The 20674-nt window shown below is 48.0% G+C and overlaps 1 protein-coding gene across 1 annotated transcript in view; it reads left to right on the top strand.

Moving 5' to 3' along the window:
- Window positions 1–259: 259 nt before the first annotated feature.
- LOC146833564 (cytochrome P450 2D6-like) overlaps window positions 260–20674 on the top strand; it is a 413996-nt gene continuing 393581 nt past the window's right edge. The window contains exon 1 of the mRNA XM_085601419.1: window positions 260–714. Within this exon, the coding sequence (XP_085457545.1) occupies window positions 505–714 (210 nt within the window). The 5' untranslated portion in view covers window positions 260–504. The remainder of the gene's footprint in view (window positions 715–20674) is intronic.

Here is a 20674-nt window from a genome sequence, read left to right on the forward strand (position 1 = left end):
CTTACAGGACTGGTTGTCTGTGTGCATAGAATTATGTAGGTATTTAGCTCATGCCATCTGTTTGTGGGTGTCTGTTGGTGGGTTGTCTGTATGGATTGATATTTGTGGGTGTGTTGCTCTATTTGCATATGTGCATTTTCGTGTGATAGATTTCGATATGTTCAGACATTATGCAAAAGTCGAGCCTCCTATTTGTTTTGTCACTGACTGGCTCGGCAACGTCAGGTGTGCCATAAACTTTTACTGATTCAGGCTGTTTACACAACCTAGAGAGAGAGAGAGAGAGAGAGAGAGAGAGGCAGACCGGACTGGAGGGAGAGAGGGGGAGCTCCTAGGTAGAAACTCTATGCAATTGGGCGGAGCTAGGGAAAGAGGCAAGGAAAGAGATATAAAAGTGTGGAAGTCAGGTAATTAAATGTAATAAGTAAGCAATACAACAGGACGGGGAGGGTGGAAAGAAGAAACAGACAGTGCACTTTTGATAGCGAGCTAGAGGTAGCAAGGATGGGTCTGTTCTCTGCACTCTGGCCCCTCCTGCCCTCGAGTACCTTCCTGTCGATGCTGGCTCTCTACTTCTCCGTCTTTGCTCTGCTTTATGACTTCTTGAAGCGTCGGAGGAGCTGGAGCCGCTACCCACCCGGACCCACCTCCCTGCCCTTTCTTGGGAACATTCTGCAGGCGGATTTCAAAGATCTCCCCGAATACTGTGCTCGGGTAAGTCTGTCGGAAGAGAACCCCTTTCAGCCAATGAGTGTTGTCTGAATATGTTGTGTAGTTAAGATTAGGCACCATATACACTAAGATAAAGGATCAGGGCCATATGAATCGTGTTTCCCCCAGCAATTGCGATAATTTACATGTGTTTTCTGTGGTTAGACCATGCCCGTAATAAGAACATGATGTCACCATGCCTGTAATAATGCATCACAAGCGAGTCCCCTACGCCTGTATACCACCTAACACGCCTGTAATAGCGCGTCACAAGCGAGTCGTGACGTCACAATGCCTCTGCTCTGGGTGAAGGCACACAAGACCGCTGGTTTCCCTTAGAGGCTGTGAGGGAAGAGAGCAACCAGCAGCCAGAATACGGCGCCTGTGCGCCCCCTGCAGAATCTGTGTGAGATACAAAAAAAGAAAACACCTGTTGGAGGAGTGCAGAGTTTGCATACCGGTCCGCTTCCCAAAAGTGACCTCGACTCACACCCTCCGATGGAAGTGGTTGTCCCAATTTCTGCTGTGTGGACTGGCAGTGAGAAAAACCTAACGTTGCAAAAAAGGTATTTAAGGAAGAGGGAGTACAGAATGGGCAACACACATACATCTGTGGAGGGAAGTACAATTAAAAGAAGTGGCTCCGTGTCATTTGGGACTTTGTCTAGTACTGGCTTTTTCTAAGAAATGGCAAATTGCATTCTGGGACATGCAGTTTCGTTTCATATGCTAAAAATAAGATTAATGACTGGTCTATAATGTAACACATGATTTATTGACACTTGGCACCTCAGGAACAAGGATATTTGGAAAAGGAGGAAACGACTTTAAAAAGCATTGGTTGGATCGAAAGGTATGACTGGAACGTGATGTTTGCAAGAGTGGGATTCAAGACATAACACGTGCTATTCGTCAGACCCTATAAAACTGTGCTTGAAGGGAGGAATCGTTTTTTAAAAACATTTGTGTTTTTAATATAGCGTTTTCTGAACTAATGATCGGATTGCTTTAGCAAAGTCACACCTGATGAATTTGTGTGCTACAACTTGTATACATTTCAAAGCGTTTTTACCTATGTATTAGCAGGTTGCAAATATGGAATTGTGTTATGAATCTTATGACTCTTTTAAGTAATTATTTATGACTGCATATATCGTTGATCTCTGACCAGATCTAAACCACTAAAAATAATGTGATTTGACAAGGAGAGGCAGTGAGGGCGGGATGGGGGAGATAAGGATTGTAAACGTATTTATGAATGGAGGACTGGGATAGTTTTAATAAAGAAAGAGAAAATTGCATATTGGAAACAAAGAAGTCAGGAAAAGAGAGTACCAATAATCTAAACAAGCATTTTCAATGCAATAGGTCTCGCTTTTGGGACCTTAGAAGTATTTCGCTATGCAGCACATTATTCTGGGTACAGCAAAATGTATTTACTGTGCAAGAAGCAGTGAAAGGGATCAGTTCTACAGGTTATTAATAGGTGTCCCTTGGGATACCTTTTGGCCACATAAGGTACTGCATTGTACCCTGTGAGGGATCATGCTCAGAGATGAAATGAAGTAAATAAAAAATACCATTAGATAAGTTTATGCAAACATGCCGCGCTGGAACAACAGAAACAAGCAGAGCGGCCGGTTGAAGTTAAAGAGATTTGGCGCCAGAGTAAAAGTATGTTTTAAGTTCTTTATCTTAAAAATGGGGTTGGGCGAGAGTGCCTAAGCTGCAACTAAAAAATAAAGCGCGGTGCTCGAACAAAAGAAAGGCAAGGTCGCCATAATTCAAGATAAAGTGTGGCATAACGTGCAGCACGTAAACATATAAAATACATTAAAAATACCCTTAGGGTTGGGGAAGTGCAGTCGGAAGTGGTAGCTTTGTACCTGCAACGCCAGCTTATTAAGAAAATAGTGCTTTGAAACTTGTAAATGAAACACAGAGTAAGAGCACATGTAAAAGGGCCAGTTCTTATGGGAGGTTACAAGAGTAGAAAAGGAAGCACTTCTAGGCAAAACTAATAAAAGGAAAAAAAGCATTAATAAAAGACAGTCACAAGAGCCAATTGAAAACATGGGCAGGCAATGGGTGGAGCTCAAAGCCCATGGGGAACAGGGTCACGACTGATTTGCATATGGCTGGGTGTAAGCTGGAATGGCGTGGCATGCAAAAAAACAATGGATTTACCCAGATCTGTGACTGGGGTTGAATGTATAATTAATTCAGCATTCTGTACATCATCTATTTTTATTGCATTTGTCACCCTAAGTGGGAAGGGTATGCCCAGACGTGGGTACAGTGCTCGCTGCACTACCAGATTCAAGCTAGCCTGGCTGATGAGGAGTGTCACTCAGAAACCGGTCCCAGGATGCTTGTTTCTGGTCCAGAGAAGACCTGGGCTGGCTGTTTGGGCTGGACTGTTTTCATGGAGAACAGGGTCAAGACTGATTTGCATATGGCTGGGTCTAAACTGGAAGGGCATCCGGAAACAAAACAATGGATTTAACCCACATCTGTCATTGGGGGTGAATGTTTGATCTATTCGGCATTCTGTCCCTCATCTCTTCTTTTTTCACATTCTGAACACAGCATGTCTCGAAAAGACAGTGCACACACTGCCTAGGCAAAACCTAAAAATAAATCCTATGCAAACTGGTCAGCAAAAACCTGAGTGACACAATCCAAGTCACAGAAAAATCTACTAAAATTTACCACAGACAAACACAAATCTGGCACTGCTCACCTGTAAGTGCCCCCCAACATTGCTTTAACTGGATATGAGAGCACACCGCTAGTGGTGGATTACAGCACCAAACACTATTTTATGGCTAAAATAATGCACCATTCATAATAATGAAATTAAGGTAGAGTAAGATAGGCCATCCAAACTAACTAATAATCTCCCAAAAATAATAACCTAAGTAATACGAAAGCTCCATGAAAAATAAATAATTAGGATATACGTTAAAATGAACATTATAGTGACTATCATTTCACATCTAAATACCTTACAGACACTCTCATATCTCACCACGAGCTCAGTTTGGACATGGTACAAAGGGATCAGACACTCGTCAAAAGGAGCATCAGGCTGAAAACAGTGTTTTAGTGGAAGAACAGAGTGGCAGTGAGACACTCCTCTGTAGTGGGCAATCATAACATGATTTGGCACTTATATCCTGGCTGTGAGTCAGTGTTATTAGAGGGGCGGGGGCTCCAAATAAACTTCTTAGTGGTTCCTTCATTTCAGATAAAATTTTAGTTTAGAGAAACCAGGCAGCCAATAGCATATTGACAAAATATTTGACTGCATTATTCAAAAGGGATATAACTATGCATAACTGCATTGTTTGAACTAATAAATATGTTTCAAGTTCCCAGTTCAATCGAATAATTGTGAAAAAAATGTTTGTCATTCTTGGGGGACCCTGAATTTTTTATATATCGGAGGGGCATTAAAAAGTCTGAAGACATGGCCACAGAAACTACTAATTCTAGTTTTCAGACCCATAGATTATTTACCTGCAGCTTTAAATCTTGAATGCTAATGTGACGGTCCTATTTACCACTTTTGCTTGATCAACACAAATTTCCAAAGAGAGATAATAACTTGACCGTATCATATTCCCAAAGCCATTACCTTTGCATAGGATCAAGTTGTACATTCCTTCGAGCACCCCATACAGAGTAAAATGGGAGACAGCGTTTGCAACACAGTCATTACATCGCAGTTCCTTTACAACATGGTCATTACAACGACCATGTTGTTTGAACGCGATGCCTTTACAACGCAAGTCATTAGATTGACTTGCTGTAGGGGGCGCTCTAACATAAGGTATAGTATGATTTCCTATTCCAACACCTTCCCTAATGTTGCGCAGGCTGGAGTTGGAATAGTAAGTTATACTATTTCTAGGTCCAGCGCGTCCCCTACAGCAAGTCATGCTAATGACTTGCATTTTAAAGGTATCGTGTTCTAACAACGCGGTCTTTGTAACGACCGCGTTGTAAAGGAACGCGATGTAATAGCATGCGATGTAACATGCTATATTCGAGTAAAACATACAAAGGGAGTAACTTGAATACCCGGTTGGTTTGCAACAACATGCGAGGCCTGCGCTTCAAGTGGTAAATAACATAACCCACTACAGATGCTGCTCTTTAACCACGGGATGACCCAAAAATTTAAAAAAACAGCTCAAACCCAATAGCTATATTCCTGTATTTGTTATATATATGTCTGTATTTTTTTATGCAAATCTCTGACAAAGTGTACACGTCATCCAATATTACTCCAGAAAAAAATCCTTTTCCTCAATCTGGGTATGACACCAGCCCAGCAAAATTTCAGTTGTCACCTTGAGCCTCCTCACATAGGCCAGAGTTCTTCATCTGAGTGGCTAGCAGTTCACATTGTCTTGAAAGTTACAAATGCCAAGATTTTATATCACAATGTCACTTGTTTTTCTGTATCCATACCCAACTTTACACTCCGTTATAAAGATAGGGAGTGCGACTTTGAGTGCTATTCTGCATTTTAAGAAATGTACATAGTGCACTACCATGCAAGCACCTCTACAGGCATTTACCTTACCCGTAGCACAGGGCACAGGAGAGCACTCATCCACCCAAGGTGCCCACCCTCACAAAACATTACCTTAACGGAAAACGGTTATGTAAAAACGCCACCCATAACAATCTGCTTAGATCTCTTATATAGAGTACACCCTGTCCTATTGAGCAATATAAATAACTTAGGGGTCTATTAGTATGGTGGGAGGAGGCACCACCGCAGTGCTTGCGGAGGCATAAAATGCTTTTTTTCGGCACACCAGCAGCGGTCCTCACACCCGCCATATTAGTGTGGCCAAACATAGCCCATTTCCCGTCTGCCGCGGTGCAACGCAAACCGCCGTCAAAGTGCACCCGCCACCGCGGTGGTAGGAGCCTATGGAGACTCACCGCCATGCGGAATGACGTCACATCTGCTGTACAAATCAGGATGCCCCAAACAACCAGCCACACCGCAGCGGAGAAACCGCCCAACCAGATACGGTGGAAGCACGACAGCGGAACGCAAAACCAGAGTCCCGGTCCCTTCCACCCCGTCCTCACCGCAATGGATCCAGCTCTACACGTCTTCCCGGTGCTGTACCTGATACATTACCAGCAACTCATGGACCGTCACGGACGACGCCACAGGTATGCAATAACACAACTCCGCACACAACCACAACACACAACTCATGGGCTGACATAGGGTTCCTACACCCCCTCCTCCCCACTCAAGACCCAGCAAGGGACAGGAGAGAAGTTTTGGATGCGAGGGGCGTTACTCCCCCCGGCTGTATTTATTAAACAAAGATTAATAAACATTTATCATAATTACAATATTTACATAATGCAGCAGAAAATATACTTTACATTGATTACAATTGATAAGTACACATGTCAGATGGCTAACCTTAACATAACTCTAATACAAAGGTTTCCTATCCATATCTAACATATCTTTAATAATCAATACATTATCTATTTTCTGCATACTTTAATAGAGCCTACGGCAAGGTCACTAACTGGTGTCAGATCCTTATCAATTTTTAACCACGCCCTCCAGCCGGAGTGCGCATGCGCAGAGGGCCCATTCACCGTGTGGGTACTCCCCCCCCTGTTACCAAGCCAAGAGAAAGCGTAACTCCCTCCTCCCCCGCACCCAACTGCCCCTGGAGTTCTAGGAGAGACCACTTGTCCTTCCCACTTGGGTGACCCCATTCAAGAATGGCGTCGCCCTCTAAGGACCTTAAATTTACTGCTCACCAATCCATGACCTTACCGCCACAGGCTAGCATAGTTGACCGACTATCTAGCCCCCCCCTGCGCTGACTAGAAGGTCATCCCCTGCGACTAAGGCCACCCAACCACGCCAATATATTCTCTAGAAAAACCTCATTGCCTACTTTGGACGGGTGCACACCGTCTTTTAGGAAGCACGGTTCACCCCTAATGCACCCATGGGCGATGGTCTGCAAATGGGGAGCACTGAAAATTCTCTCAATTTTATTATTTATTCTCCTCACGGAGTGATTCAAAGCCTTTACAGTGTCCCCACCCCTCCACTGGAATCGGGGTATCACCTGAGACCATCCGATAGTGCAACCCTGGCATGTCTTGGCTAACCAGCCTATTTCTGTGACTATAGTTTCTACCAACCCTCTTCTCCCCAGCTTTGCCAAATCGTTCCCCCCCAAGTGCAGCGTGCTAATATTGGGAGGAGACCCCCCCTCCCTTAATAGGTCCAGTATGACACCCCTGAACTGACTGAAGCAGAGCCCCCCTTTTCCATGACATGTTATTTCAAAACCTGCCTGCCGTGCCCTGTCCCTATAATTTCCTGTAAAGAAAAAATTGGACATACGCCTTCATATGAATGGCCAACAATCCAAACAATCTGTGGTGTTTGGTGCTGATGGTCCTTTCGTTGCCCAATGCTGCTGTCGTGGTGTCCCCAGTTTCCCCCCTGCATGACAGGTTTGAGAAACTGTAATGAAAGCAGAGAAAGACACATGCATCAGCGTTTTGTGAACTATCCCACTCATAGTATATGCAATCGCACATAGCGTTTATAACAATTGGAGGACCATCTCCCAATCCTTTGTACATTGTTGCTATGCAGACCCCTGGCTGTCGCTTCAGTGGCAGCCCCTATCCTAAAAGAGTGGGTTCCAAAACTGCCTGGGTTCAAACCTGCCCTTTGGATTGCCATGTCCAGTACTCTTTTGAATTGAAAACGTGCCAGTGGAACCCCATCCGCATGTCTCAGCAACGGCCCCCCTTTGTCACAGGGTCTAACATGCAGGTAACTCTACACATGCGCCTCCTGATCCGTCTTGGACTTCCTAATCGATATTAGTAATGTGTCACCCTTCACCCTAATGCGGTCAAACTGTAGGCCGCCTTGTACATCAAGTTTGTTTTGGGCCACTAATTCCCCAATCCTGAATGCTCCGTAAAAGACCAATGAAAATGCTGCAGTGAACAACCGTACTTCCCCTGAGGTGTTGCAAATTGCGGGGAGGGTCCCTACTGATGACGTCAGAAGCTCCACCCCGATTGGCTGCCTTGTGTCTGGGGCCGACCCTTGGTGGCGTTGCCACCCTTTCAGAGCCTTCCTAACCGTAAAACTGTTAGTGGGATCCCCTTTGTCGCTGATCTGGGCAAAGAAGGAAATCGCCGCCACATGCCGCTTAGCTGCTGCAGCGGAACGACCATCGCCTTGTAAAAAAAACAGGTACTGAAGGAGCGCCCCCGTGTCATGCCATCTCTCAGCCCACCCCGTTCCCAAGAATGAACAATATTGCCAGAACGCCCCTTCATATGCTTTCCTGGTCCTGGGTGCCAGGCTAGCTGCCACGAGGTCTGGTAAGTGGGGGCACCAATCTGCCATTGTGGGAAGGGGGTGGCGTGGACTGCCGCTGCTGGGAGGTGGGCCCTGAAAACCTGCATCTTAAAGCGAGAAAGTGCATCAGCAGCATGATTAAGGACACCAGGCACGTGTTTAGCTCTAAATTGTATATTCAGCTTCATGCTCTGAGAACAATCTCCTTCAAAAGGCGGAGAATCATCTTACACCGGGCTGCTTGCTGGTTGATGCATTCAACGACGGTCATGTTGTCTGACCAGAAAAACACTGACTGATTACGCAGTTGTTCTGGCCATACAGTCAATGCCACCCAGATGGGGAAGAGCTCCAGGAAACCGATGTCACCCGTCAAGCCGCTCTCCAGCCACCATGCAGGCCACCGTTGTGCCACCCACTCAGTACCGAGTATGACACCAAATCCCTCACTGCCCGCGGCGTCAGTCATTAAACCCAACTCCGAGGAGGCAGTGGGCGGACCGGGCCACACTACTCTGCCTTTGAAGTCCTGCAGGAATGCCTGCCAAATTTGCATGTCCTGCCGAACCTCAGCTGACAGCCTTGTGTGGTGATGTTTCTCCCTGAGCCCAGCCATGGCTGTGAGATGGAACGGGAGAAAGGTCTTGCCATCGGAATAACCCTTAAAGCAACATTTAGTTGACCTACTGTCTGCTGCAGCTGGTGGAGTGTGACATTCCCTTTGCTCAAACATAGCTGTAAAGCAGCTCTGAACTTGGTGACTTTGTCCATGGGCAACCTAAAGCACCTCTGAATGGATTCTAACTCAATGCCCAGGAACGCTATCATTGATGCTGGCCCAACTGTCTTCCCTGGGGCCAAAGGAACCCCAAAAGCTTGCATGAGCGCACAAAATTCCTGCAGCGCCCACCCACACTCCGGGGAGCCCTGTGCCCCCAAGATAAGAAAGTCATCTAGGTAATGCATGACCCACTGATGCTGTCTTCTATCTGAAAACCCATTCCAAGAATGAATTGAATCTTTCAAAATATGCGCATGACTCAGAGCAGCCCATTGGCATACACATATCCATATAAAAACTTCCCTAAAATTTAAAACCAAGCAGATGGTACTTGTCCGGATGTACTGGGAGTATCCGAAAAGCTGATTCTATGTCTGATTTCACCATCAAAGCTCCAGGGCCCAAACCCCTGAGCATCTCCACCGCTTGGTCAAAAGAAGCGTATTTTACACGCCAAAACTCATCATCAATTGAATCATTCAGTGAATTTCCCTTGTGGGCTGATAGGTTGCGTGTAAATCTGAATTCTCCCTCTACCTTTTTGGGCACTACACCCAACGGGGAGCAGCCGAAATTCTCAACAGATACAGACTCAAATGGGCCCGCTACTCTACCCAGGAGCAGTTCCTTGGCAATTTTTGTGGAGACTTGGTTCTGGCACTCTGGTGATCCCACATAATTTAGAGCTGGTATCCTAAAACCGTCCCTGAAACCCTCCAACAGAGTTCTTGCAGTAAGGTGGCAGGGATACTTGTTGAGCCATGGTGTCAATGCCGTTACATCAATGGGAGACCGCGCTTCGAGCGGGGTCACCGCTTCACTCCTGCTTTTTCCTACCCTTATCTTTTGATTTTTTGAGGCATTTGGATTCGGGGTGGGATGGGTTGGCACAAATGGAACATGCATGTTTGAACCTGCACTGACCCTGTGGTCTGGTGCAAGTCCGTCTGTTGAAATCCCAGCATGTCTCCTTCCTCCCCCCAGTGCCGTTCGAATTAGTGGTGTAACTTGTGTTACCCTGTGACCGAAAGGAATGAAAGGGCTGAGAGGACTGAGGGGACTGGCTCTTTGTGTTACTATGTCCCTCGCTCCCAAAAAGACCCAACCATGATATTGTGTCGATCGGTCCCATGACAGCGATGGATCGGATGCCTTAGCCACCCTGAAATTCTTATCATATTCTAACCACCCTCCCCCTGCAAATTTATCAGGGGCCAAGACTATCCTGTTTTGGTAGCAAGCCATCTGCGCCTGCAAATTTGGGAAACGCTCAGCTGTAACTGCCATAAATATGGAAAAGGCTCTGATCCAGTTGAGTAAGTTCTCTTCCACCCTGTATTTCAACATCTGACTAGCCCATTCCCTGGGAAGCATATAATCTTTGTTCTTTCTTGCCTCCTCTCTTTTTCTTTCACAGATCAGCAATGAAAACATATTGATATATTCACCAGCTCAAATTCTATTCTTCAACTCCAGAGAAACATGCCTGCCTAAAAATTCACGCTCAGAGCGGGACTCACCAACGTCCAACATTGGCAATGTTGGCAGCTTACCTGCTGCAGTGGTCCCAGGTGCCTCCTGCTGAATCCCTGCTGCTACAAAGGGAACTGACAATCCTTTGTTCTCCAGTGTGCCGGTACTACCCCCTGAAATGATAGGTAATGGTGCAGCTGGCCCTTCAACAATTTTTTCCCCAGGCCATGCATTACCGGGCTGCTTGCTGGTTGATGCATTCAACGACGGTCATGTTGTCTGACCAGAAAACCACTGACTGATTACGCAGTTGTTCTGGCCATACAGTCAATGCCACCCAGATGGGGAAGAGCTCCAGGAAACCGATGTCACCCGTCAAGCCGCTCTCCAGCCACCATGCAGGCCACCGTTGTGCCACCCACTCAGTACCGAGTATGGCACCAAATCCCTCACTGCCCGCGGCGTCAGACATTAAACCCAACTCCGAGGAGGCAGTGGGCGGACCGGGCCACACTACTCTGCCATTGAAGTCCTGCAGGAATGCCTGCCAAATTTGCATGTCCTGCCGAACCTCAGCTGACAGCCTTGTGTGGTGATGTTTCTCCCTGAGCCCAGCCATGGCCTGTGAGATGGATCGGGAGAAAGGTCTTGCTATCGGAATAACCCTTAAAGCAAAATTTAGTTGTCCTACTGTCTGCTGCAGCTGGTGGAGTGTGACATTCTCTTTGCTCAAACATAGCTGTAAAGCAGCTCTGAACTTGGTGACTTTGTCCATGGGCAACCTAAAGCACCTCTGAATGGAATCTAACTCAATGCCCAGGAACGCTATCATTGATGCTGGCCCAACTGTCTTCCCTGGGGCCAAAGGAACCCCAAAAGCATGCATGAGCCCGCAAAATTCCTGCAGCGCCCACCCACACTCCGGGGAGCCCTGTGCCCCCAAGATAAGAAAGTCATCTAGGTAATGCATGACCCACTGATGCCGTCTTCTGTCTGAAAACCCATTCCAAGAATGAATTGAATCTTTCAAAATATGCGCATGACTCAGAGCAGCCCATTGGCATACACATATCCATATAAAAACTTCCCTAAAATTTAAAACCAAGCAGATGGTAATTGTCCGGATGTACTGGGAGTATCTGAAAAGCTGATTCTATGTCTGATTTCGCCATCAACGCTCCAGGGCCCAAACCCCTGAGCATCTCCACCGCTTGGTCAAAAGAAGCGTATTTTACACTGCAAAACTCATCATCAATTGCATCATTCAGTGAATTTCCCTTGCGGGCTGATAGGTTGTGTATAAGTCTGAATTCTCCCTCTACCTTTTTGGGCACTACACCCAACGGGGAGCAGCCGAAATTCTCAACAGGTACAGACTCAAATGGGCCCGCTACTCTACCCAGGAGCAGTTCCTTGGCAATTTTTGTGGAGACTTGGTTCTGGCACTCTGGTGATCCCACATAATTTAGAGCTGGTATCCTAAAACCGTCCCTGAAACCCTCCAACAGAGTTCTTGCAGTAAGGGGGCAGGGATACTTGTTGAGCCATGGTGTCAATGCCGTTACATCAATGGGAGACCGCACTTCGAGCGGGGTCACCGCTTCACTCCTGCTTTTTCCTACCATTATCTTTTGATTTTTTGAGGCATTTGGATTCGGGGTGGGATGGGTTGGCACAAATGAACATGCATGTTTGAACCTGCACTGACCCTGTGGTCTGGTGCAAGTCCGTCTGTTGAAATCCCAGCATGTCCCCTTCCTTCCCCCAGTGCCGTTCGAATTAGTGGTGTAACTTGTGTTACCCTGTGACCGAAAGGAATGAAAGGGCTGAGAGGACTGGCTCTTTGTGTTACTATGTCCCTCGCTCCCAAAAAGACCCAACCATGATATTGTGTTGATCGGTCCCATGACAGCGATGGATCGGATGCCTTAGCCACCCTGAAATTCTTATCATATTCTAACCACCCTCCCCCTGCAAATTTATCAGGGGCCAGGACTATCCTGTTTTGGTAGTAAGCCATCTGCGCCTGCAAATTTGGGAAACGCTCAGCTGTAACTGCCATAAATATGGAAAAGGCTCTGATCCAGTTGAGTAAGTTCTCTTCCACCCTGTATTTCAACATCTGACTAGCCCATTCCCTGGGAAGCATATAATCTTTGTTCTTTCTTGCCTCCTCTCTTTTTCTTTCACAGATCAGCAATGAAAACATATTGATATATTCACCAGCTCAAATTCTATTCTTCAACTCCAGAGAAACATGCCTGCCTAAAAATTCACGCTCAGAGCGGGACTCACCAACGTCCAACATTGGCAATGTTGGCAGCTTACCTGCTGCAGTGGTCCCAGGTGCCTCCTGCTGGATCCCTGCTGCTACAAAGGGAACTGACAATCCTTTGTTCTCCAGTGTGCCGGTACTACCCCCTGAAATGATAGGTAATGGTGCAGCTGGCCCTTCAACAATTTTTTCCCCAGGCCATGCATTAAACTGAGACCCAATTCGCTTTGCTTCTGCCAAAGCACCGGTACCTAACTCCTTAGCCCCCACAGTTGGAGCGAGGATGCCTGCCCTCCCCAACCATGGCAGGATTGCTGCCAAATGTGACACTATATCTTGTGGGACCCCCGCACCCGCGGTGGTGTCTCCCCCATGGGCGTGGGCTGTACAACAGGGACCGGGACTCCTGTGGGGGCGGGTGGGGTCACAGTAGGCACAGGGAGAGCCGGCAGTGGTGATGGGGCGTATGGCACCCCTGGAGGCGCCAATATTGGCCCTGGAATCACAGGGAGAACTGGTAGCGGTGTTGGAGTATGCGGCGCCACTGGACGCGCAAGTGTAGGTACCAGGACGGGTGGCGTTATTGGTGGAGCTGGTGCTGGGATCGGTGCTAAAGGAGTCTCTGGTGCTGGGACCGGGGTGGGTGCTGGAACATGAGGGACCTCATCCTGAGGCACAAGTGGCACCTGAGGGACATGGGGGGTGGGCGCAGTAGGATTGTCATCCCTGGGAACCTGGGGGATTGGGGTAGCAGGTTCTTTCCCCAATGGTTTCTTTGCTCTAATCCTTTTTGGGATTGGGGGAAAAGCTGCCTTGGGGGGCACATTGGTGCGCCGAGCCCTTTCCCCCAGCCCCTCCTGCCCCTTCACTTTTTCCCTACGGTTAGCCAGGTCATGCCCGAGCTCGTCCACCTTTTTCATCATCTGCTCGATTAGCCTCTCCATACGAGAGCGCTGTTCTTCCCTCTTCGCTTTGCCTGCCATCACTTCTAATTCTCACAAAAGTACTCTGACCCAAAGTAGACTGAGCTCACACCTGTTCAAATTGATCTCAAAACCTGGCGAGTAAGGGAATCAGCACCTAACCTATAGCCAACAGTGTTAACGCAATGCCCTTTGTGTTTATATTGCCACCAGTTTGATCTCACACAAGAAAACAGTGTAAACCCACAAGCAACCGTACTGTGACAGGGCTTCAAATGTCCATGGTAAACCTTTACATGCACTGCCTATCACACCATAAACATTTACTTTCGTTGACTGAGACCCCAAAGCAAGAGAACAAACCAGTCACGGATTAGCAGTGTTATACATGCAATGCAAATAAATTACCCCTCGAAACCGATCAGACCTTGCTTAATTGCACGCTTATCAATTTAAGAAAGCAGGCGTGCTATTGACATCAAACTGTTGAAATGATCACAATGTTTATACATGCAATGCAGATAAGAATGCCCACCAAAAACCGATCAGCCTCAATGTAAAACAAAACGGTTGGTGTATTTTCACCATGCGCTAAACCTGACAAACCGCTGACGCGCGGTGAGCAAATCTCCCCCTCAAGCCTTAACACAGGTAATCCCCGGGTCCGAGAAACTTAAGGTGGAAGCCTTCGCCGCGCACAGCTGACACGCGGCGAGCAATATTCCCCGCAACACTTAAAGCGGGCAATACCTGGGTTGGAGGGAAAAGGTATGGCTGCGCACATGAGATTTAACAAGGGGGGGCAGTACCCGAGACAGGGGGAAAATTGCAGTGAAGCTTTACTCCGCGCACGCTGAGGTGCGGTGAGCGATTTCCCCTAACGCGGGCAATACCCGGGGCAATCCGCTCTGAACACGAGAGGCTGCCCTAACTACCGGAGGGGTGAGCGCTCATGGACGGGCCCTGAGCCACCCCGCCGGGTACCTGAACCGAAATTGGGACGTCCGACCCGATGCTGGCCCGACCGCGCTCTCGTCTCCAGCGCCGATGTCACCGTCTTCTTTTCCTGCGAACCTCTCCTCGAAACCAGACACTTGAACACGGATGCTACCGGCCACGCAATCGCCTTCTTGTCACCGATGCGAAAAACCGGACACCACCCAATGACCACAATCGACGGGAATGTCTGCACAGGTGAAAGCGCTAACAACCTGCAAAATAAAGAAAAACAAAAGTTAAAGCCTCCTAGCGAGGCTTGGGGGCAAGCTGGGGAGCACGGAGCGACGAGACAGACTCCTTTGCTCCCCAGCCCTTTATACCCCTTGGTGGCCCGGCCAGGGCTACTGGCCAGACGTTGCCCTTTTGCGCAACCCGGAAGTGACTCTAATCACTTCCGGGTCATGCCTCCTGGCCAGGACCTATGTGGAGGAGGCGCGCCTGTCGCGTCACTACTGTGGGCGACAGGCCCGCCTCCTGTTCTGGAGGGGGCCGGCTCAACCGCCATACCTTTGGCATGGCCAATGCCGGCCCCGTCGTTCTAAACTCATGGACCGTCGTAGACGACACCACAGGTACGCAATAACACAACTATGCACAAAACCACAACACACAACTCATGGGCTGATATAGGGTTCCTGTCCACACCAGACACCCTGGTGGGGACAGGAACACATCCACAAGTGTACCCACACATGTCCTACCTGTGACTAAATCATCCCTCCGCATCCAGGTCACCCATCTACTGCGATCATGAAGTAATGTCCCGGTCACGTCACCGCAGCGGTGAAGAGACGAGAAAACATGCGCACAATGCAGAAGGCAGGGCCAGCACCAGGCATGGGCAGTGCACAAAGACCACAGGCCACGCCACCACCCTCCACACATTAGGCCCCCCATGAAGGAACATGCCATGTGCCCCTCCTGTGCACCCCCATGCACAACAACAAGCCAGGTGAACCCACACCCTGCACCACACACCAAACAACTAGGGAGACAGCCACAGCAGGAGTGGCTGCAGATGAACACACAGCACAGAAGCACAGAAGCACAGGGCCAGGGCAACCCACACACCACAACAACACCACACACATGACAAGGAAACTGAGTCCAAGCAGAAAATGAACACACACAGATAATGAACAACACTGCACTGGACACACAGCCTGCCAAGTCACACAGACATACCCCCACACTGACATACAGCCACATACACAGACCACATGCCAGCAGCATTGGAGTACAACATATAGGAAAGCTAAAGTGAGGTGCCCACAAATGGAAGGCCAAGGAACTAACTGCCAAGCATGTGTACATCACATGCAAGACAAGAAACATATAAGAACACCCTCAGCCCATCAAATCACACATGGCTGGCACAGCGAGTGAAGTCAAACCACAGTCATCTCAGTGCAACAACTCAGGGAGACAGCAAGGCAACCCATGTATAGGCACAGGGATGAAAGGAAGGCCCTCAAGTTAAACAGTGAACAGCCACCCATATGTATACAACTACTTGACAGGAGTATGTCAGCAGCACAACACACAGAGTCCATTGACACACTCCATGACTGTCCAACACAAGTAGGAATCTTCACACATACCCCCATCACACCTGCAGCACACTACACCAGTGTCAGACAACTCAGATGGGTGTCAATAATGTCCAGTCATTACACAGACAAACAATCACACTCCCTGGGGGGTATCCACAAACATCACACACACCGGGATGCCAGAACCAATGTCTGCACAAAAACAACAGACAAACACATAACTCAACAAAAACACACACAGAACCACAACAAGACCAGACCTGACCTGTGAAGCCAAACTGTGGAAAGGCAATGGGAGCACAGACAGAACAGGAGTGCACAACCTCACCAGTCAGGGACAATGCACAGACAACATACCACAACACAGACAAGAAGTGCACATCACAAAACAATCATGGACACAAACTGGGAGAAATCGGCCTACAATGACACACAGACAGACATACCACACCACTGATCAAGTCAACATGATGTCACAGTGTACCACATCAAAAACAACAGGAGAGGAAGGGATCAACACGGCTAGTCCCCTCGGTTAGATATCAATAAACAATGAAGCCAGTGTAAAATAAGGGGGCACTCTAATCAATGTGGTACATCAATCAATCGAGCCACGAGCCTCAGATTCCCTGTGAACCGTTATGTTCATAGGAAGTCAGCTTGGCAACATCAGAACAGTACCCAGTGGGTATGAAAAGCCCTCACTCACCAACCTGGTTGGTGACATGCTTCATCATCGGGCTTCCACTGGGACGACCGAATGTCATCCCAGTGTGCTGCAACGCCAGGTTACTGCGGAGCTGGGTTGGTTGTGTGGGGAAAGTGAATTTAAAATAACCAATCAAGTCAAAAAAGAAACTTTATTAATTTTGCTTAAAAGGCAAGAAATAAAAAGGAGTGAGGGTCATAAAAATAAAAGACCTGGTTCACTCCGTGGCGGTCAACATGTTTCTGCCTCACAGATTGTTAATCAGGCATTCGTCAGGACCAGAGGGGGATGTGCGTAGACCCGGTGGTGTGCACGCTCTAAGGTACACCCAGCCGAGGGCTAATGTGTGAAAAGTCAAAAAGAAACACACTGGATAGTGTGACCTCCGCCAGAAAAGTTAATATGGGGAGAGGAACGAGTTTACTAACGAGGCCTGTCCGTTGGAAGCCTCATGGGTCCCGGTAGGGGGGTAGGAGCAAAATGGCACACCGCCCTTGCTGCTCTCAACCCGCGTTATGCCTAAACAGCCTCTTGCTGCCGGGCCCGGAGAGCAAGAGGCTGTTTAGGCATAACGCGGGTTGAGAGCAGCAAGGGCGGTGTGCCATTTTGCTCCTACCCCCCTACCGGGACCCATGAGGCTTCCAATGGACAGGCCTCGTTAGTAAACTCGTTCCTCTCCCCATATTAACTTTTCTGGCGGAGGTCACACTATCCAGTGTGTTTCTTTTTGACTTTTCACACATTAGCCCTCGGCTGGGTGTACCTTAGAGCGTGCACACCACCGGGTCTACGCACATCCCCCTCTGGTCCTGACGAATGCCTGATTAACAATCTGTGAGGCAGAAACATGTTGACCGCCACGGAGTGAACCAGGTCTTTTATTTTTATGACCCTCACTCCTTTTTATTTCTTGCCTTTTAAGCAAAATTAATAAAGTTTCTTTTTTGACTTGATTGGTTATTTTAAATTCACTTTCCCCACACAACCAACCCAGCTCCGCAGTAACCTGGCGTTGCAGCACACTGGGATGACATTCGGTCGTCCCAGTGGAAGCCCGATGATGAAGCATGTCACCAACCAGGTTGGTGAGTGAGGGCTTTTCATACCCACTGGGTACTGTTCTGATGTTGCCAAGCTGACTTCCTATGAACATAACGGTTCACAGGGAATCTGAGGCTCGTGGCTCGATTGATTGATGTACCACATTGATTAGAGTGCCCCCTTATTTTACACTGGCTTCATTGTTTATTGACAGTGTACCACATGCCTGCACATGCACAAGAATGACAAGCGACAGCTCAAATATGAGAGGAGAAAACACCAAGGACGCACCTAACACAAGCACAGGAACTAGAATAGACCTTAGTTCATGTGACAGACACACAAGTAAAGCACATAACACTGGCAACACACATCTGAATGAAACACACCACACCAACAAAACACACACACTGACATGCAAATAGAACACCACACACAGAGCATCGGTCAGCTGCAAGAGATAACACAGCCCAAACACTGCACACAGCCACATCAAACACAAAACAGATGAACATGCCAATAAATCACATTGCAAACACAGCAGGACATCAGGGGATGCACACCAGGCAAGGACAAGGCAACATACACCCACAGCACTGCATGCACACCAAGCAGTGTGTGCACACCAAACAGACCAGTTCCACACAGATATGAGTGACACACCATGAACACCCACAACTACAATCAAAACAGCACACTGACAACATCACACTCAGGAAGTGAAGCAGTACCTCAGCAAACACACATACACCTAACCCAACACCCACAGATGCACAAGTCTGGGACACCAAAGTGGAAACAACCTGACCAGAGGACTGTGCAGCACAAACAGTTGAACTGCATATGAGCAACCATGACCGCTTAACAGTACAAGAAAATCACATATAACCAATTGGGAAAATGTCCTGCATGGCACATTGCTCCTGTGCAAAGATCTGCACCACAAAGCACAGTGTCACAAATGAAATGAAGGGGAGGTGCACAGACAAGCAACCCAAGGGGACAGATGACATGAAAGTGAAGTGCTGTGTACGTCAGTAGTGGACATGGCAGGAGTGTACCATACACAAATAGATGGAGTGCAGACTCACAATGGGTAGGCATCTGAAGCACAGATAGGGGATGGTATGACACCACACCCCACATGCCATACTGGAGGCAATACATCTCCATGTGACAGCAATGCATGGAAAAACACACCCACAATGTCAGTGTGGATGATGAGGTATGCACTTTGACCACAAACAGCATCAAGACACATGAATGATCAACAAAACACAACACTGACTTGCCAGTCACATACTCTGCATACTCACAATTGCCAAAAACAACAAGTAGGAGTCGGACAGAACTGCAAGGACACACCAACACACTGCACAGTGCGCAACATACAACACACACATGTGCACACAATCACAGGGCTGAACAATCACACAAACAGGCACTCTACTCCCGGGTGACATATATGTGTAGTTGACATTGCACGGGCACACACACATCAACACTCCCGACAAATTCACTCCCTTCACACTGCACACTTCTTGACCACCCAAGTGCACACATTGAAATTAAATCGATGTGACTAGGATGACTGACCATCACAAGATGACTATACACCTACACTGCTGGGCACACATAAAGTAAGATCACAAATACATGATGACCCTGGCCAGACTGCCTGCAATCCTGTGGATAGAATCCCACTCTGTGCTGGCAGTGCCTCCAAACCTGACATGTGTACAATATAGCTAACATGAACAAAGAATGATAACGACAACAGTATTTCATCTAAAACCACCATCATTGCACCCACAAGTATCAGAGTCAGGAAGAACTGAAGTCCCTGTCACCCCTGTAAAAACTAGAGAAAGTGAGACAAGCCATTGGCAATGTTGAAGTGGTATACAGAGCATGTGGCACAGAAAACCACACACACACACAGAAAAAACTTTAATCAGTAAGGACACTGACAAAACAGACAACAGGAGCAACTGTCGTTATTCACATATTGCACAGATAGGCACCAATATTAGACAAGAGAAAGGCCAGTGGCCAGCACAAAGTGCAGAGTAGTTACATGAGAAGCTGCACAGGTAAGGGGCAAGCAGCAGTGAACAACAAGGCTAGTGGCCAGTCCAATGTGCAGAGTGAGTCCATGAGAAGCTGCACAGGCAAGGGGCAAGCAGCAGTGAACAACAAGGCCAGTGGCCAGTCCAAAGTGTGGAGTAAGTCCATGAGAAGCTGCACAGGCAAGGGGCAAGCAGCAGTGAACAACAAGGCCAGTGGCCAGTCCAATGTGCAGAGTAAGTCCATGAGAAGCTGCACAGGCAAGGGTCAAATAGAATTGTACAACAAGGCCAGTGGCCAGCACAAAGTGCAAAGTAAGTCCACGAGAAGCTGCACAGGGAATGTGTGCGACTGTACCCTGCCATGGTCAGCAACAAAGTCAGGGGGGTAACAATGGGCAGTACAGGCGCCGCTGTGGGAGAGACAGGTGTGTGAGGGTGACTACTACTCAGACTTGGCTGTCAGTCAGGAGCTGGCTGTGTGTCGGAGACAGTTGGAGAACTTGACCGGGGAGAGAGAGGCCCAGCTGAGGTAGAGGCATCAGTGGCTTGTGAAGCCGTAGGGCTGCTTGGACCAGGTGGTGTAGTGGCATGTGGAGGTGGAGTTATGCTGCCGTGAGAGAGTGTGGGTGGGAGATTGTGGAGGGGTGCCTTTCCACTTTTTGGGGAGTCAAAATGGCTTCCCTGTCTTGGGATTAATGTCAAGGGGTGCGGACACAACAGGCACACTCACCACCAAAGCTGCAT

This window comes from Triturus cristatus, chromosome 4_2 (assembly GCF_964204655.1).
Source record: "Triturus cristatus chromosome 4_2, aTriCri1.1, whole genome shotgun sequence".
In the NCBI taxonomy this organism is placed as follows: Eukaryota; Metazoa; Chordata; class Amphibia; order Caudata; family Salamandridae; genus Triturus; species Triturus cristatus.